The sequence below is a fragment of the Haliaeetus albicilla genome, chromosome 1 (assembly GCF_947461875.1).
Source record: "Haliaeetus albicilla chromosome 1, bHalAlb1.1, whole genome shotgun sequence".
NCBI lineage: Eukaryota > Metazoa > Chordata > Aves > Accipitriformes > Accipitridae > Haliaeetus > Haliaeetus albicilla.
Window position 1 is genome coordinate 6,103,198 of NC_091483.1, and position 18,872 is coordinate 6,122,069.

The 18,872-nt window shown below is 36.6% G+C and overlaps 1 protein-coding gene across 35 annotated transcripts in view; it reads left to right on the top strand.

Moving 5' to 3' along the window:
* The window catches only part of CAMK2D (calcium/calmodulin dependent protein kinase II delta), a 162,441-nt gene that overhangs the window by 111,051 nt on the left and 32,518 nt on the right, over positions 1 to 18,872 (top strand). For 13 of the 35 annotated variants that reach the window (XM_069810081.1, XM_069810156.1, XM_069809836.1 and 10 more), the window contains 7 exons: positions 5,989 to 6,072; positions 7,116 to 7,210; positions 8,758 to 8,880; positions 9,929 to 10,012; positions 10,723 to 10,765; positions 14,849 to 14,886; positions 16,441 to 16,473. In XM_069810081.1, the coding sequence (XP_069666182.1) occupies positions 5,989 to 6,072; positions 7,116 to 7,210; positions 8,758 to 8,880; positions 9,929 to 10,012; positions 10,723 to 10,765; positions 14,849 to 14,886; positions 16,441 to 16,473 (500 nt within the window). The remainder of the gene's footprint in view (positions 1 to 5,988; positions 6,073 to 7,115; positions 7,211 to 8,757; positions 8,881 to 9,928; positions 10,013 to 10,722; positions 10,766 to 14,848; positions 14,887 to 16,440; positions 16,474 to 18,872) is intronic. The other 22 variants (XM_069811105.1, XM_069810330.1, XM_069810651.1 and 19 more) reach the window with 3 other exon arrangements.

Here is an 18,872-nt window from a genome sequence, read left to right on the forward strand (position 1 = left end):
ACTACTTGGTATGTAGCTTTAAGGGGTATTTTGTTCATAGTTCAGTCTCTACATCTGACTACACTTTAGACCTTTTTCTCCAGGAAGAATGTTACCCGTATGTCTCAACAAATTAAACAGAGCTTGGCAGCAGACCTTATTTGTTTAGAAAAGAAAAACAACCAAGAAAAAAAACAACAAACAAACAAAAATCCCTCAGCACTTCAAAAATGACCTGTGGCTACATTTCCAAACCTCAGAGCTCGCTTAGACAAGAAGTGGCTCTGCCCCATAGCTTCCTCTTCACTAGCAAAGGTAAATCACCTTACCAAATGACATAAAATAAATTGGAAAAGGTCTCTTCTGTTGGCACAGCTGTATTCATACCAGGGATTTGCCAGCACAGCAGTACTGATACAGGGTAGGATGGAGGGACAGGGTTTTTAAATTCATGCTTCTAGTAAATACACCTTTACAAATGTCCCTTTTGCATGTAGTCTAAGTGCCATTGACTTTCTTGACCTTGAAACTTAGGTTTCCTGATTACTGGCTTGTTCTAGCTTTTGCCAGCCTGTAAGTTTGACTGAGAGGTAGGGGCACACAAGCTCCTACTCCCCTGCTTTCCCTTCTGTATCTACAGGAGGGAAATATGGGTGTAGAGCCTGGGAGGGAGGTGGGTGGTTTCCAGTCAGATGCTCGGGTGACTGAAGAGTAAAACTGTAGGTTTATATTGCTGAGTGTACTGCCCAGTCATCGAAACATTTTGTCTGAACAGTTGTTTGTCAGCTGGAAATACTGGCAAATTTTATTCTGAAGCGCTTTAGAATGTGACTTGAACAAAAAAAAAGGGGGGGAGGGGGATTGAGTACCTGAGACCGTAGACAGCCATCCACATCTAGATGTTGCTGTGACAGTACAAGTTATCTGTCCCAGCTGTTTATATTGCAGTCCTAGAGGTGACTGCCCCTTCACATCTGCAAGTAAAACTGTTCATAAAACTGTTCTTTGACCCACTGAGGTCAAAATAAGCTGGCTTATTAAAAATGTACAATCGTTAATATATAAGCAGCTCGCATAGTAGATCACAGAGAGCATAAACCCAGGAAGGTAAAGGGTGGTTAAAAGTATCTGGAACCTTGCACAATAGTCTGGAAAGAGTTGTCTATCCACAGCGTACAAACATCTCCTGAAGCTGGAACTGGAGTTTTTCAGCCACTTCAGTGATTTTGAAAACATTATCTTCATCTGGAAGGGATCAAGAGTATGCTTGCTTGATGGTGAAGGTGATAAAAGATGTATGGGAATGTGGAAGCGAAGTCCATGTGTGCGTGTGACCACCAGAAGAGAGCACATTCTGTCCCTCAGACCTGCTCTTGAAATGTTGGAAAGGGAGGGTGTCTGCCCTCCTGAAGGTGGCAACTGACAGGGTGAACCAGGTCTCCAGAATCGATACCTGGAATATATGTTACGTGTCCTGTACAATGCTCCACTTCAGGTTATGAGAAGAGGATAGGGGGCAGTGAGTTAAATATTATGCACTTCTCTCCAGTTCCACTAAAATATTCCTTTTTTCTTTTTCTTTTTTTTTTTTTTTTTGTTAATTTACAAAAAAATTGCTAGTTGCAGGTTGGTTGTTACAGTTAACAGATGCCTAAAGGAAAATGGTGAAAGATTTACTACTGGTCATTTTAAATAATAGGACATGTACAAACATGATACGTCTACCTTGCATACCAACCTATTTGAACAGATGTGAAGCACAGGACAAAATGTATTGTAAATCCCAGGAGGTAAACATATAGAATAAAATATTTATAGCAGCTACCTATTCTCACAGCAGCTAGAAAGTGCAGTTTAGAATTGAACAGAATGACTGTGAGCTTGCTGTCAAAGCTTAGAATAGAAGCACAAAGGATTTTGTGCAAGCAGTGGGCTCAGAGATTGTGTGTTTGAAATCTAGGATATAACTATGTGTGGATGCACAGGCAGTGCTGTTGGGCATATGTTGGTAGCTTTATAAGCTAGCCTGTTGTTTTAAATCCCAGCTTTTATATAAATGGATTTCAGTAATCCACAAAAGACAGAGGAGATTGCTCTTGCAAATTAACAAATAGATCAGTACAAAAGAAGTGGAACAGAAATAAGACAAAACACAAGTGATTTGTTATAATGGCAAAAACACCAGGTAAACAGGAAACAAGAAAAAAAATTTTCTCAAGAAAAAATCAGCAGAATGAACTTGACTTCAGGGATATTATCTGTAGGTAATACATCTGTATGGTTGCAGATGATGCACAGGAGGTTGCAATTCCCTGTAAAATTTTGCACTTTATTTTTTTGTCATTTCATTCTTGTGAAGTGCTTGGTTTAGACTTGCAGCATCATGAGGACTGCCATGCTGAACTTGGTAGAAAGGAGATTGAACAGAATGTCTTCAAAATATGTATGTAAGGAAGAAGTAAGCTGGCAGCGAGGTAATAGAAAGAAGGTAGTCTAATGTGGCTCTTCTTTTAAATTTGTGGTATTCGGCAAGTCTAGCGAGTTGTGTACCTTTTCTGGAACTTCCTCTGCAAAACCTTTTTGTAGTGGTCTGAGTGCCTTCCTTCATCTTTATGATTGCTTTAACAAGGCAAAACATGAACTCCAATACGCTCAACATTTTGAACTTTTTCTTGCTTCCTTCCAGAAGATTTTTCTGCTTTCCACTGGATTCTGCAGCACTTGGTGACTCATGGAGTGCTCTGATTCTAATTATAGCTCTGCATGAGTATGTTTTTCTTTTTTTTTCCCTAATTTTTCTGGTTTTTTGGGTGTAGTCCTCTGGTGCAACGGTCACTTTTCTGCTTAAACCATAGCTATGCCTCAGCAGGAAACCGGCTGGAGCTCTGTATGTTTGGATACAACGGAATACTTTCCTGGTTTGGATGTTTGTAAAAGGAACCTGTTCCTTGCCTGTTTGTAGAAAGTGTTACAGGGTTTAGTTGAAACACCCCACCCTGCTAGCAGGTGTTTAATGTACTGGGAAAGTGTCAGGCGGGCTCCACTGACTCACCCAGGCAGGTGGCTCATTGCCCACGTCAGTGGACGTTAACTCACTGGTAGCTAGATTTAGTCCTAGTTGCATCTCATCTTAAATTAAGTCCAGCCCTGCAACTAGGACTAAAATATGCACCACTTAAGTCATTTGAGTAGCTTCACTGAATTAGTTTGTGAGTTGCATTAAATTTAGGTTGTATACAGTTAGTCTTGCGGATCCAGCTGTGCAGGAAGAGAAGGCTACTGCCCTACACTTACTCTCTTGCCCCTTGCTGCCGCCTTCTCCATATCTTCTCACCAGACTGCTCATTTGAATTTTTATTCTTGAGTCAGAGGGAGGTATGTTAGCAAAGATGTACAATTTACACCGTTTAAACTAACATGGTTTATTGTGCCATTTACTTTGGAATCCTTGCATGAGAAGGCTATAAGTCTAGCAGAGGGTTGATGAGAGCATAGGGCAGATCGTAGAGCAGTAGTCTCTTCTGCTGTGTGTTTAAGATGCATCTCTCTGCATTAATTTAAGTTTATGTTATGGGATTATAGTTAACCTTCAATCCAGAGATGTGCTCACCATTTATGAAGTTAAGTATATGTGTAATCTTTGCATAAGAGGGTTTTGAGACTGTAAGCTAATTAGGCTGAGTAACATGCCATCTCATGTACCCATGCACCACTGAACTCAAAGCATGGCATTTGTCTTGGGCCTCTGGATAGTTATTTAAATCATCTGATGATAGGAGCACAAGGTGATGCAGTCTTTTCTAGACACTGTACAGTCACAAACAGTTCCTAGCTTTGCAAGTTGTTTTAGCTAAAATAAATACTACTATTAGCAATAGTTTTCTGAAAAGTACACACTTGTATGGGGATCCCTCTGACCAGTTACAGGATTACCTGATAAGTAACAGTTAACAATTTCAGTATGTTTTTTCTTTTTCACTGAAATCGTGACTGTGTACTCTTCTGTGTTTGCTGCTTTGAACAACTTCAGAATATGTCCTAAAACCATACCAGTTATTTCTGTTCAGACCCATTCTGTATCTTCATCAGGAGATAGTTAGCCAAGTACTATATTTATTTTTGCTTTAAAGCTTAATTTCAAGTGATGTGTAGTAATGTTTATGTTTGAAAGTCGAGACAACTTTACTTGCCCTTAAAAATGAAAAACAATATTAAAGTAGAGCAGTACAGCCAAGAAGAGATACGAAACGTCACTCTGTTTAAAGCTACTTGGAATGTGTATTTTTCAGCTTCTCAAAGGAGTTTAAGATGTGTTTCCCGTATGATAGTACTCTAACAATTCATAGATCTCATATCATGAGACTGTAAAAACCAAGCTTATTTTTCATGAAAATATTTTAGCTATGTTCTCAGTAGAACATACAGAATGTGTTCCTTCATTTCCTCCTCCATTCTAAAATGATTGTCAGCTGCAGGGCGAAGGCTTCCTTTTTCTGTAGCTGTACCCTTTATACATTATCACCATCTCTCATAAGTTCTGTGGGATCCGGTGTGGTATGTCAGAAATGACATGTGGTCCTTCATGAAAGCCACCAAATTCTCGCCTTTCAAGAATTCCCAAGCATTTATTTTAGGCAAAGATGCTTGAAAGAACAGACATACTAACTGAAATGGTACAGAATGTTATTGGTCATTAAATTTTTATCATTTACAGCATCCTAAGAAAAGTCTACATTTATACCTACATTTTGCATTTCTCTTAAGAGAAAGCAGCACTGCTGGTAATGAATAAAGAATGAAGAACATATAAATTTTAAAGACTAGATTACTTTAGAGATGCTTCTTGTAAGCTTTTGTAAGGAGGTTTCCAGAAGTGAAATGACTTCATGGAAATTAGTTTTGCAGTGGAAAGATTGTATTAGAAGGGGCTGTGCAAAATACAAACAGCAAAGGCTGTAAGAAGGCTGAGCCCTAAGTTGGTGGTCTTCATACTAAGTAAAAGCCAGTTGTGCTCTTGTGAAAGCTAATCCTGAACATCTCTGAGCATTTACTTTGCCACCATCTGGCATTGGCGGAATTGAGTTTCCACTTCTGTGTGAAGAAATTGGAACAGTGTTTTTACTTTCTTTTTTTCTTCTAAATGAGAGATCTCTTCATACGTAAGCTTTTCTTAAATCTAGCCCTACTAGATGTTGTTTACTCAGAAATCTGTCCTCCCATAACATGGAATAGGGCTTTTAAAATGCTCCTTATAGTTACGATACTGTAGCTTAGCTGCCCCTCTGTTTTGTTAATTAGTTCCCCATAAATGTCAGTGGAAGTACTCTGTGGTAGCAGTCTTCACAGTTGACGGACTCCCAGAAATCCCATGCAAGTCATGTTTACAGTCTTAATTTTCATAGTTTGGGGCTATTTTAAAATAGCCTAAATTAGGCTAATGATTAAAAAACCCAAACAGTAACAGTCTTTGGCTTGCGTGGTGTGAATTTTCTGTCTTTGAATTAATATCTCCAAGGGAATCACTCACATAATGTTCCCCACGCTCCCCCTACTCTGCTAACTTTTTTGACCTTGACCCTGAGCCAAATGTATTTGCACCTCAGTACTGGATATGTCGCTACAGCTCACAGTAGTTCAGCAGTCATGAAAGAAATTGTGTCAGCTATCTTGTAATCTTTTTGGAAACCTTCCCCTGTTGCACTGTCACCGGATTCTTGACACCACCGTTGCATCTGGAGTGCTAGTGTAGTTGGGTAACCAGCTGGCTTATTGCTGTCCCCTCGCCTCTACCAGACGTGGTGGCAGAAAAGGATGTGCCAAGTCTGCATAAGCGTTCCCATTATTGTTACTTCTAGGCGATTTGTCTTAAAAAGAAAAGTTCAAAATGAAGCTGGTAGTGGTTGATGGCTTGGGAAATAGTGTCCTGTGTCTTGTGGACTGAGATGAGAATCACTGGATTTTTGCAGAGCATGTACAGCTTTTGAGAATCATTGCCTTGCCTTTTGACAGGCTTTGCTGGTACTCCAGGATACCTTTCTCCAGAGGTGCTACGAAAAGATCCTTATGGAAAACCTGTGGATATGTGGGCATGTGGTAAGAAATTATTCTGAAAGGCGATTCTTCAGTCCACTGTGAGGTATTTTGAGGGAGAGAGGTGATGTCCAGAATACATTATATTCTGCATCGGATAATATGTATTTAGTAAAATTCAATATTAATTTTTAGAAGAGGTCATTGGGGGTTTTTTTTGTTATCCTACTAGCTTCATTTTATTTTTTTTTTTTTTTTAATCATTTGTGATATCATGGCATTCTTGGCCATGTCTACACAACACACTTTCACAAAGTATTAAAAAAATAGCTGCAGGCACATGATGCCTGACTAGTTAGAAAACATAACAATTGATACTGTGAGCTGGGTCTTAGTTTTGGTTCACAAGCAGCCTGAAATCTGATCTGACCAATATACTAGAACTGCAGTTTTCAACTATGAAACTAAAGTGTTTTGTGAACTGGAGTACAGGCCAATTACTTTATTACTTTATCATCCAGTTCTTGAAACAGTGTAGTTTCAGGTGCTGGCAAGAGGCAGCTACCTAGCTGGGAACAATTGGTGCTTTCCTTATTTTAGTTCTACTCAGGCTTATTTCGTTGTATTTATGAAAGCACTTTTCTTTAGTCATAGTGAATCATCTCTGTAAGACTAGCAGATGGACTTTTTATTTTTCCTGTTGACCATATATTTATACAGATAAATTGAGTTGCCCAAATTTTATTTGCATGAGAATAGTTAAAACACAATCTTACAGGCACCAGTACAAGCCATGATAAAACCAGAGGTAAAAAAATGCATTTTCCAAGAACATCCATGATCACTGAAAATTGTTTCTCCAGCTAGCTAGACATTTTCAGTGTTCCTGATCTGATGTGTCAGATACTCGTTATTGCCCATGCTCTGCATAGAAGGTTATCTTGTGAACCCTACATTTACTATTTTCTCCAGTATGAATAGACAGCATTTTTCAGTAGCTGGCATAATACTATTGAGCGATTTGTTTTACGTGGTTGTCAGGTGCAAAATGAATTTCTGGGGTTTGTTTCTTGAAATCACGTAATACTACTGTGAATTTTCTGCAGGTGTCATTCTGTATATCCTCCTGGTGGGATATCCTCCTTTCTGGGATGAAGACCAGCACAGGCTTTACCAGCAGATCAAGGCTGGTGCTTATGATGTATGTACCATACTCTGTCTATTCAATTATTTATAATTGTACCTCTACATAGGAGTTTTCTGGAGTGAAAAGTGAAATCACAATTTTATTTTTTTTTTTATTGGTTAAGAGCCACTCAATGCAGTAAATGTTGCTTTAGTAACATGAACCTTATTGGGATGGGAACGTCCTATGAGAATTTGAATCTAATTTCCCTATGGCTTCAAGCTTTCATTGTCTGGTCCCTGTATAAATCATGCAAGCTTATGTTACCCTGACAAGCCTTTTCAGACCTCTGTGAACTCCCAGGGGCCTGTGTTTTCCCTTGTGGTTTATCACTTCAACCAATCAGTTATTCTAAATTGTTCTTAAGAAGTCTTAAGCTTCCTAAATATACACCTTAATGCTGTTCTGTTGCCCACTATTTGGAAATACAAGCTGCTCTACAGCATTTCAAAAGGAGTGGTTTCATTAACTACGTGTATTCCAACAAAAAGCATTACAACTGTTGGTAAGTAAGAACTGATGATTTGGTGACATTATGAATTTTGCAACATCGTCCATTTATATTATATTAAACAGACAAAAGGCTGTTGGTCCTCAGATTTAAGTAATTTGTAAATGATGAAGAGGAAAAGACAGAAGCTTATAATTTTTAAGCTCTTAACTTGAATCCAGTCCTAGATGGCGATGACTGAAAAGGGATTTGTTATGCTATGGCCTTTTAGTGAAAATAAACTTATGGTCTGTCAAGTCTTCTTCCTAGTGAACAAGTAATCATACAGTAACAAATAGGGTGACAGTGGGGAATTATGATTTCAGCCGAGAGGGCAAGAATAGAGGAAGTGCAGAGACTGAACTATGCATCTGCATTGCACATACTTGTGATGTACTGTGCTTAGATAATACCAGATTCCTGTTGTCTAAGAATAAGTACTTTTAATAGTGGAAAACACAGAACCCTCAAGGTTAAGGTCTGTTCACAAAAGCAGTTTAAGACATGGCATTTTTTCATTCTGTTTGCATTTCAGCAGATGCTTTGAGTGCATGTATAAATATTTTGCTGAGCAGGGAGGTGTTAAACTCATAACTAATTAGATTTATATACCATAACTGTACAGTTAGCATTAAGATTTACATTGAAAGAAAGCAAACAAGGAGTTTGAATAATAATGCTTAATATTTTTGTCTTTACTAAAAGAGAAACTAGGACTGTATGAAGTGCTGTAAGACCATATGCCTCTCAGATGACTGGAATTTGTTATTCTGTCTGCCATTGTTATTTCACGCTATGAATTTCAATTGGCATCATGTTACTGTAAATATAGAAATGCTGTGGATTTGAACCAAATAAATAAAAGGTCAAAATAGTAAAGGAGGAAAACTTTATTTATAAAACCGACTAATTCAAACTTTTCTAATTGTGGAAAACTGCATTTTTCCCCTTAAAACTGGTTACTTGTGCTAGCAATTAATGTTACAGAAACAGTGTCAGTAAAAAATCCTTAGGTAAAATGGTGTAAAGTTTGTACAAGATAATATACACATACATATTTTTTTTTCTTAAGTTTCCCTCACCAGAATGGGATACAGTGACTCCTGAAGCAAAAGACCTTATCAATAAAATGCTTACCATCAACCCAGCAAAACGTATCACAGCATCAGAAGCACTAAAGCATCCATGGATCTGTGTAAGTAATTTGCACCAATTTAACAGGATAATTTGTCAGACAAATCAGCTTATGGTTTATTTCAGCATGTAGTGAAGGTGTTCAGAGAGTAATTTTTGTCCCTACTCATGCAGCTATATAACTAGGGGAGTGTAAAATTGTAATTATACAGATACAGTCAATAGTGCCGTATATTGAGGTCTCCGCCTGGGGTAAGATTTTTGCAGAAATGAACTCCATTCCTTTGACTTGGTGGTGCAGAAGTTCACTGCCAAAATCAGTGTGTTATTTTAAATTCTCAGAGAAAAAAAACGTACAAGAAAGTAACTTTGAGTTAGATAATGCTTTACATCTTCATTTCCCTATAACCATTATAATAAGAATAAAATGTAAAGGCAGGAAATTAAGGGACTTTTTAAAAGTCAGTTTGCGGGTAGCAGAGGCTGCCTGTCTGTTACTAGATCCAGGACGACTTTCCAGTTCTCAGTACATTCTACACTTTGACTTTGCAGGTAGTCTGGGCTGATACTTTGAAAGTCACAGTGAGACATCTAGCTGGTTCTCAATTCTTTGTTCATTCCAGCAGGCCACGTTTATCTTGCCTTTAAAATTGTGGTACAAATAAAGTTGAGTTACAGGGAAAATGCAGGTACCACTGAATTTTCTCTGAAATATTTCCTGCTGCTGTACCTCACCTAATGTCGCTAATGCTAACGAAAAATTTCCTTCTTGTTTTAAAACATATTTTCCAAAATCATAATTCAGTATATTACTTCAATTATGGTTATACTGCATAACCTAAGTTCCAAGATTTTGTGTTTTTCTTAGTCCCTGTTTCTTTCAAGAGGATTTTACATGTGGAAAAGGCCGAGTAAAATGAGACCTTGGTTTTGTTGATCTGGAAATTTCCCAAATGTGTAGCAACCTGCACAAAGAGATAGTCAGACAGGGTAGAAATTAAAGGCCCAAGTTTTGGACCATGCAGGTTGTAATATGTATGTTGCAGAGTAAATAAAATGCTGGATGTCTGTCCGAATGCATTAAAATGATTCTTTTCTTCTTCTCTTAGCAACGTTCTACTGTTGCCTCTATGATGCACAGGCAAGAGACTGTAGATTGCTTGAAGAAATTCAATGCAAGAAGAAAACTAAAGGTAAGAACGAAAACTGCAAGGATGAATAGCTAATTTTGGAAAGAATGTTGGCTTCTGTTCCATGTGTAAAACAAATGGTCCCTAAGCAAGCTTTTTCTTGAATATTGTGCTTAAATGAACTATTTGATAGATGATCGGCTTTTGGCACGAGGATTTTAAACTTTTCATGAAAGTGAATAGAACATAGCGTAATTTTGTTGGATTCAAGATAATAACAATCATCTTCATTTATACACGTGAAAAATACTTCATCGAAGGAAAAACCTTAAGGTTATTCTTCTAGATTATCCTTTGTTTTCTCCTGACCAGACAGGATGACTTTGCAGATGTGAACTTTTTTAATTAGCACATTACAAGTAAACTCCTCTTCCTACCTAAAAAAGAATCTAAGCACATTAGTAAAGTCTATTTCATATTCAGCTATGTATTTTGCTGATAATTACCGTGCCTGTTAGTACTCATGGTTTGTGCATTACATACGATATCTGAGATTCTCAGGATTGCTGATAGGTGTGTGATTAAGATTAAATTACAGTTTATGCACTCATGGCATTACGTATGATAGGTAATGCGCAGACAATCCATTCTTTCAGGGTTAATTTAGTACTTGATGTAATTTATGCGTGTGTTTTCCTTTTTGTTGTGTCGTGTTCACATTCAGAATTTTATACAAGTGTGATGCTAATTTGAGAAAATGTATGTGTACACAGGGGGCCATTTTGACAACTATGCTGGCTACCAGAAATTTCTCAGGTATGTTTATTGAGCTCCAGATTAATATGGTCTTTATGTTTTGATGTCTGAGATGACTAAGATCTAACGAGGATTCATTAGTACGGAAAGATCTTTGTTATTCAGGAGCATCTAAGTGCGATATATCTTAAGTTGTTTCCCTTGCAGAAGCAAACAAGCGAATTTAAACTCTCTGGGCCAGATAGAATCTCTTGTAGATGACAGTATAATTTTTCAGTAGAATGTGAGTTCCTTCTCTTTACTTTTTTAGTGTTTATCTGTCAAAAGACAGTGTTTTCCTTTCTATTTTGGTAGAAGAAAATTGAAAATGATGCATATAGCTCCACATGCATAAGTATCACCAAACAGCGCTTAAAATCTTAGTTATTTTTATATACTTGAAATGTCATTCCAGGATTCTGTTGTATCCTGTATGAAAAACAAACAAACAAAACCCCCAAACCACATCCATTCCTTATTGCTTTGCTAGGGAGTAAGAAACATAGTAAAATGAGTCCTTCTTTTCCTTCTCTTCTAATGCCTAGCTTGATATAACAGGAGATGTTTTCTCTTTATGAAATAATTCTGTAGTGGTATCCCTGGAGATTTAGATATTTTAATTTTAAAGATCTAAAATTTGAATTTTAGAAATTTTAAAAGCAAAAGCTAAAATAAGTTTGCTGTTAGTAGAGTTAGAATTGTCCTCAATAGTAGTATTGCCAAAATTTTGATGCTATGCTGAATTTTTCATTTTGCCATTTGATATTTCAAGTGAATAGTGAAAAAGTATGCCAAATTTAAAAATCAGTAATTTTACGTATCCTCCTACTCTGTGATGTAGCTGTTGGAGTGTAACATAAATTAATTTATGGACAAAAACATGTTTTGAATCATAATAAGAACTGAATCATCCAAAATAAATAACATAATCATGAATGCAAGAACAACTTGTTCAATTTGCATAGTACTTGAAATACAGTTTCTTTCTTAGCTAAGTTCCTATATTTAATACACACCTGTAACACAGAAGACTACATTTACGTAAATTACATTCAGTTAATGCTTAATGAATTGCCAGTATCTGCCAATTTATTTTAAAGGTGGGAATGCTGTAGGCTGCATATCTTGTAAAAATGAATTCTTATTAACTATGAAACAAATACATCATTTCTCATCACTTTTCATAACTGTCACTGTCCATATATGTAACGTCAAGTTCAACTTTCATGAACCAAAAAAAGCTGAAGTAATTTTAAAATAGTATTTCGTCATGAAAAGCAAACAGGCTTTTTGGCTTTGTTTTAGATTTTTTTTCACCTGTCATCTCTGTTTTATACCATAATGACCCGTATTTTTCCTTGTTGACATTTTACTTTTTTCAAGTTGTTTATTCATTGTATTTCATTGCAAAGCATGCTTTTGAAGGTCATTTGTCCATAACGATGTGGTTATAAAAGTGTTTTATTTTCCTTTTTCTTTCTTCCTTTTATGTGGAATGTATATTTCTTGTGAGGTAAGACCCTCAGCACGTGAAAGGAACATCTTTTTCCTCTTCTAAATCAAAATTGCTGGTTGTTCTAAATCACTTTAATTTCTACACGTTGTCACAACACCATTTCTTTTCAGTCTGCTTTCTGGCCTATTAGCGCTGCCTTAGGTTTTATTTATAGCTATTGCTTGTAGTTGCAAGAAATCTTTCATTGTGGGCTTAATTTAGAATATGCTAATTGCTTTGCTACTGCAAATTCTTTAAATATTTGATTTGTATGCAGTATCTGTGCTTAAAGAAAGATGCATCAAATTATTATTAAAAATACCTTCCAAGCCAAAACCAACAAAGGCAGTTGAGTATGGAATACGTCCTATAACATAAAATAGTGCATAATAATCCATACTAGGCACATTCTGAAGGATATGCTGGCAATGCCATAAACACAATACTTGTAGTTATTGCTTTTGGTGCCCTCATTTTACTGGCTTTCATTTAATTGTTTACATATAACATGTAATGTCTGTTAAGCATTAAAAGAACTCGGAAGTTTTATGCACAAATTTAGCAAAAGGACCTAGTTTGTTATGAACAGCAGCCTATAAGAATTAATTTGTGTTTTCCCATGTTTTTGTAACGGCTAATGGTATAAAACAGGCTTCAAAAGCAATGGACTCCTGGGGTTTTTGGCCTTAGATTGTAGAAATGGCTCCTCCCCTTTGCTCTCCCTGAATGAATTTCTGAAGTTAATGGAGTGCCCACAATATTTGTGGTAGTGTAAAATCTATAGCCATGTTGCATCAGGTCCTGTAAGTACACATTGCAACAGGGCATATCCTATCTCAAAAATATATGTAAACCAGTTTATTTTCAGTATTACTTTACATGTTTCTGCAGTGGTCCTGTTGCATAATACAGGCAATTTTTTGTTGTTGTTCATTTTAGTTGTAAATCATGGGCCTTGTTAGAGTTTTAATGGTAATGTTGGCTGATGTCCATAATTAATAAACTGCATTTGGAGGGCTGATATATTAATGAAATTATAAACATTAACCTGGCTTCACTTTCCAGGTTTTTTAATGTAAACAACACAATAATGGACCCTAGTTATTTCTGTACAGTTTCCGAGGTGATCTGACTTTTTCTGTACTCTGAACCAGAGCTAAATGAGCACTTAATGCAGAGGTAGCCAGAGAATAATCCACAAATTCAGAAATTAACTTCAAGCTCAAACCACGTACTCAGTAACTCAAATATCCTCAGCTAGTTTGAGCAACCTTAGGCTTGCAAGGTCTAATTGTTTGGGGTTTTTTGTTGTTACTGTTGTTTTGTTTTGAAGAGAAGGATGCTGGTAATGATGGGAGCTCCATGTCAGGACTGTCTCCCTTTGCTTATGCCAGATTGTTAGCTGCAGCATTTCCCTTGCAAAAAGGCTTCCTATTTCTAAGCAAAACAACGTATATAGAATAGCACTTTCTTAACAACCTAAGCTGTGATACACTTTCTGATAAGAAGATTGGGTCATAAACAACAATAAAACCAAAAAAAATTGCCAGGCTTGTTTTGTAATTTATTATTCTTCAAGTCTTTGGCAATGAGCCATGAAGCATTTACGCTTTAGTGAATCGTTTATTTGAATTTGGTAGGTCACCCACCATGTACTTCTGCTGTAAATGTTTTCAGGTGTGCTTGCTTGCATATTAGCCCTCCAAATTTAGTAATTGGGAATGATTCAGCCACGATCTTGGTGCCAGTTTTAAGTGGTGGAATTTAAAGCCTAACACATGGATAACATTACAGCAAGTGAAGTTTTGTCCAACAGTCCCCGGTGCTTTGAAGAAATTTGATCAGTGTGCAACATGGTTCGGAAAAGAACAGGTTGTCTTCATTAGAAGTTGAAGCAAAGCCTACCATTTGTTGTTATTAACTCATAGGAAGCACTGCTCCAAAACACCATTTCACTAGCAGATTGTTCTTCCTTATTTGCAACTTTCCTGACCTTTCACGCAAGGTGACTGGTGCTGTCATGGTGGGAAATCCCCAAAGAACCATTGCTCAGAGGTGCTTTTTTAAAACCCATTTTACTTTTCATTAGGTGGAATAGATAGTATTGTACCTCACTAGGCTCTTTAGGTACCTTATTGATCTGATACTGGTTACTTTTATGTCACCGTCATATCAATATCATCATTAAGGTACCAGTGGGCTCTGCAAACACCTGATCAAAGTCTGTGCCATCAGAACCGTACTTTTTCATAGTCGTATCAAACTATCCCCATCATCAATTGTAAACATACTGCAGTTGAAAAAATGAACGTATCCAAAGCTGCTGCTTCTACACTCACCCTGCTTCCATTTCCTCTATGCCACCCAAGGAGGTCTCTCCTTGTATAAGTAAGTTAACCTACAGCTTTAATCAATGGAAAAAGAGATGAATTATAATCTGAAGTGTTCATAGTTGCTTAAATATTTCGTTTCCTATACTCAGAGCAACAAAAGGGGGAAATAAAAGCTGAAAATGTATCTGCAGCTGGGAAGCAATGGGGGTTTGCTGCGCAGCTGGTTGACCTCAGTGTTAACCACCTGACACTGAAATTATTTGTCTCATTTTACAGCAGCGAAGAGTTTACTGAAAAAGCCGGATGGAGTTAAGGTAGGTTAAACACGTGCTTTAAAATATGTTTTATTAGTCACCACCTATCTGTAACTTCTGCCAGTTTTTAGAATTGATCCTTGTTATTTCTTTCCTTTATAGAATTTGTTAACAAGTCCTTCTTACTGTGTATTTGAAGTGATTAAAGTTAGTAGGCGAAGCTTAAAAAAAAAGAAATAAATATTGAAAACCAAGCATTTTAATAAGTGGAAGATTGAAAACTACTGGAGAAAATGCTTTTCTTGCTATTTTACTGAAGGATGATTGTGTAATTAATGACTCAATGTTATTAATTAGCTTATAAATATGAATAATGATTTAGTGGTGGGCATGTTAGCTTTTTAGGTATCACTGTTTATCTGCAGCTCTATTGCCTCCATGTTTACCCTTGACTTTTCATTAGATTTCATGGAAGACTAAAAGTTTACTGGTAGTCTTGGCTCCACATGAGGTGTATTCTGCCAGATGTACTTGCTATATTTGGCAGAACTTGAGGGGTTTACTATCTCAACAAATCAGCTCATCCTGACTAATAAACCTTGCTAAGAAGGGAACATTTTGGCAGCTTTCATACATGATTTAGAGCTCCTATTCTCACGTCACCAGATCCTGCAGGAGGAGAGATGCTTCACAAATGAACATTATGGATAAATACTTTGAAAAACAGCCAGAAAAAAAAAAATCACTCAGCAATGAAAAATATTTTATTTCTTTTCTCAGAGGACTCCTGAAGACTAAAATAAGTGCCTCAAGCTTTCATTATATGATTCAAAAGATATTCTTCTGTGCTCTGTGTGTTTACTCAGAAGTGTGTCTTTGACCTGAATTTTAGTTTTCTATTTAATCTTAACTTTTTACTTTAACAAAACATTGTATACTTAAATACCAGATTCATAGTATGTTTGTTCCTGTTCTCCCACATATGCACACTTTTCCTATGAAAAAAATCATGAGACTGACTTAAAATGAAGTGAGTACGCTACAATTTCAATGCTTCGTGCTGCCAAGTGGTAGATAGCCTAGTTATATGGAGAAGCACACATTTAGTACTATTCTATCATTCCTGTGGAAAACCCTTAACATATTTCGTTATGGAATACATAAATTTTACGTACTCTATCTGACCAGCTTCTCCTTTTTTAAATATCATTCCTCCTACAGGTCTACGATGGTATTTGTTATATCTCAGTTTTGATTATAATATTGGAAACAATTGTTGCCAAAATTTTGCCTAAATTACACTTGTTGGGATTTGATACTTTGGTTTTCAGCACATTTGATGTGTCTGCTGTTTGTCTGCATGGTCATGTGGAGCAAAGGGAGTAAATTTACATCTGGGGAAGTCTGGTTTTGTCATTTCCGTTACTGAGATACTATATACTCCATAGCATTTTTCCACCCTTCCTACAGCTTAAGCTGTCTTTTTCTTAAAAAAATAAACAAACAAACAAACAAAAAACCAAAACGGAAATATACTGTACTCCATGCATTGATACTTCAAATCCAACCAGTCACATTTTCTTCTTTTCCTTTCTCTCTGACTGGTCAATTCAGAAAAGGAAGTCCAGTTCGAGTGTTCAGATGATGGTGAGGATCTTTATCGACAGATTTTTTTTTATTTTTTTTTTCCTCCTGTGAAACGTTCACACTCAGAAATCAAACAGTTGCATTTAGTTTTGTTAACATACTGTGAGAAGCTGCAAGACTTTAAAGTACAACCTTGTGAATTTTAAGCCTGCAGTTGCTACATGCCATCCACAGTGAATTGTTCTGCAGTTCTTTCAAGCAAGTTTTTTTTTTTGTTTTTTTTTTTTTAACCTGGGGACATATGAAAACAAAAAAGTAGATGTAACATTGGCCAATGCAGCTGTCCTTAGTAAATAAAAATAGTAACAAAATAGTAATCTTATAACAGCCTTCTATTAATTTTTAAAACCTCCTTATTTTAAAAACTAATAGCATTAATACCATAAAATGTAACACAAACCACATTGCACAGTGAAATAGTATCGCTTTAATTGAGCCACTGTAGACCAAGATGCCATGCTAAATGCTCAGGAGTAAAAAAAGCAATTTCACAGCCTTTCCATACTACAGTTTCCCAGCTAACTTCCTTCACAGCTCAGGGCTTTGTCACAAGATGTCCCAAACTGGCAGTCGGTCTCAATAGGTTTTCTTCCTCCTCAACCTACTCTACAGTCTTGCGTTCATTTGGCCTCTGTGATCCCACACAGCAACTTACTCTATTCCTGTTTATTATGGTTTTGAATCTGACTTTTGAGATGTTCATGATGACCAGCTGTGATGTCCCAGCCAGCTTCTGTTGCTGCTGCCGGTAAGAGAGAAGGCAAATAGCCCTCAGCCACAGCTTTCACTGGGAAGTACAACCCTCCTTGAAAAGCAAAAACTGCTGGTCAGGTCTGAGCAGACATGTAGTTATACAGGTAAATAGTCTGATCTTGGGTGAGCATAGATTTCAGTGACAGAGGATCAGTGGTTGCAGTGTCCAAATGAGGGTCACCGGAAAGGTACTGTGGGGATATTTCTAGTGTCCCCAGTGTGACGGGTGCTTTAGCTTTTTGTTACAGAAGTACCACGTGAAAGATTAAGTCCCAAGATGCAGGTTTTGTTTCCTAAAATATTTTTATAATATATTGAAGAAAGACCAATAATGATTCTACAGTCATGCCCAGCTGTTCGGAGCGTTTGTGTGTGTCTGTCTTGCACTACTGTCAGACCTAAGAGAGTGGCTTTTGACAAGAGATGTATTAGTATAAAAGTTTTCCTTCTTTGCAACAAATAGAAGGTCACCACTTAAGCACAATTCAACTTTAGAATAACTGATTCATATGAAAATATTTTACTCCTTTTGGGATCATTTCCCTTTGCTGTTAAAAATATATGCAAAATACACCATGTGTGTTCATACATTAATAAAAGCACACGTATGTGTTCTACGAGAGAGAGAAGTTGTACAGGCTTATTGCTGTTTTCTCTCTTAACTTTCAGAGGGTTTTACCAAGTTCTGTTTACACAGAAGAAATAACTGTATTTTGAATTACATTATCTCTTTCTGCTTTTACTAATGAATGTTGTATTCTCGATGTCTTACTGAGAAGTTTTGAATATATTTCCTGCAGTTTTCAGCAGTAGCTGTAATGGATATTGTTTATTTTTATAGGACTTTCACCAAGGGAGTATGGACCCAAGCCTGCTCTCCTTACTCAGGCAAAATTGGAATTGAAATTTGATTAACCTGTTTTCATTATGTATTGAACAACAAGCATTCGTTTGGCATATCACTTTATTTTTTGCATTAAGCTACTACTGAATAGGACTGTATGAAATCTGGTGAAATCATAATTTCTTTCCTCCTGTTTTTTCTTTATGTCTATCTGCCTTTTGCTAGGGCCTTTTTATTTGTAGTCTCTTGATGACTACAGTCATAAAAATGTGAACTTGCAGTTCTACAACTTGATAATGTGTTTTTTCTCTTGTTTTGGAAGATGTGGTATGCCGTCAAGCAGCGTTGTATGTGTTCACACTATTTCACAATTCTCCTGTAGAACTTTCATTTACTAAAGTGGTTGGGGTTTTTTAAAAGTTTTTTCCTGAGTAAGGAGTTCAGGTTTTGCCCATCTCACAGTCCCATAAATATCAAATGAAGTTAGTTGATACATAAAATATGTGCTAATACTTATGTCTCCCCATGAATGACTGTATGCACAGAAGTATTTATTCTCTCACTGCCTTGAGTTCAGACACCCCTGCAACTTATGGCTGTAATTGTGAATAGATAAATGAAATTTATTTGACAATAACTAGGCCAGGTTGGGGCATAAACTAAACACTTGGAACTCGATAATGACCCATATTTTCTCTTAATGACAATTTCTGTAGAAAGATCATTGTTAAAAAAAAGTTTTTCATGCTCCTGCTGTAAAGCACTGTGAACTTTGATTTTAAATAAGAGAAAATTATATTTA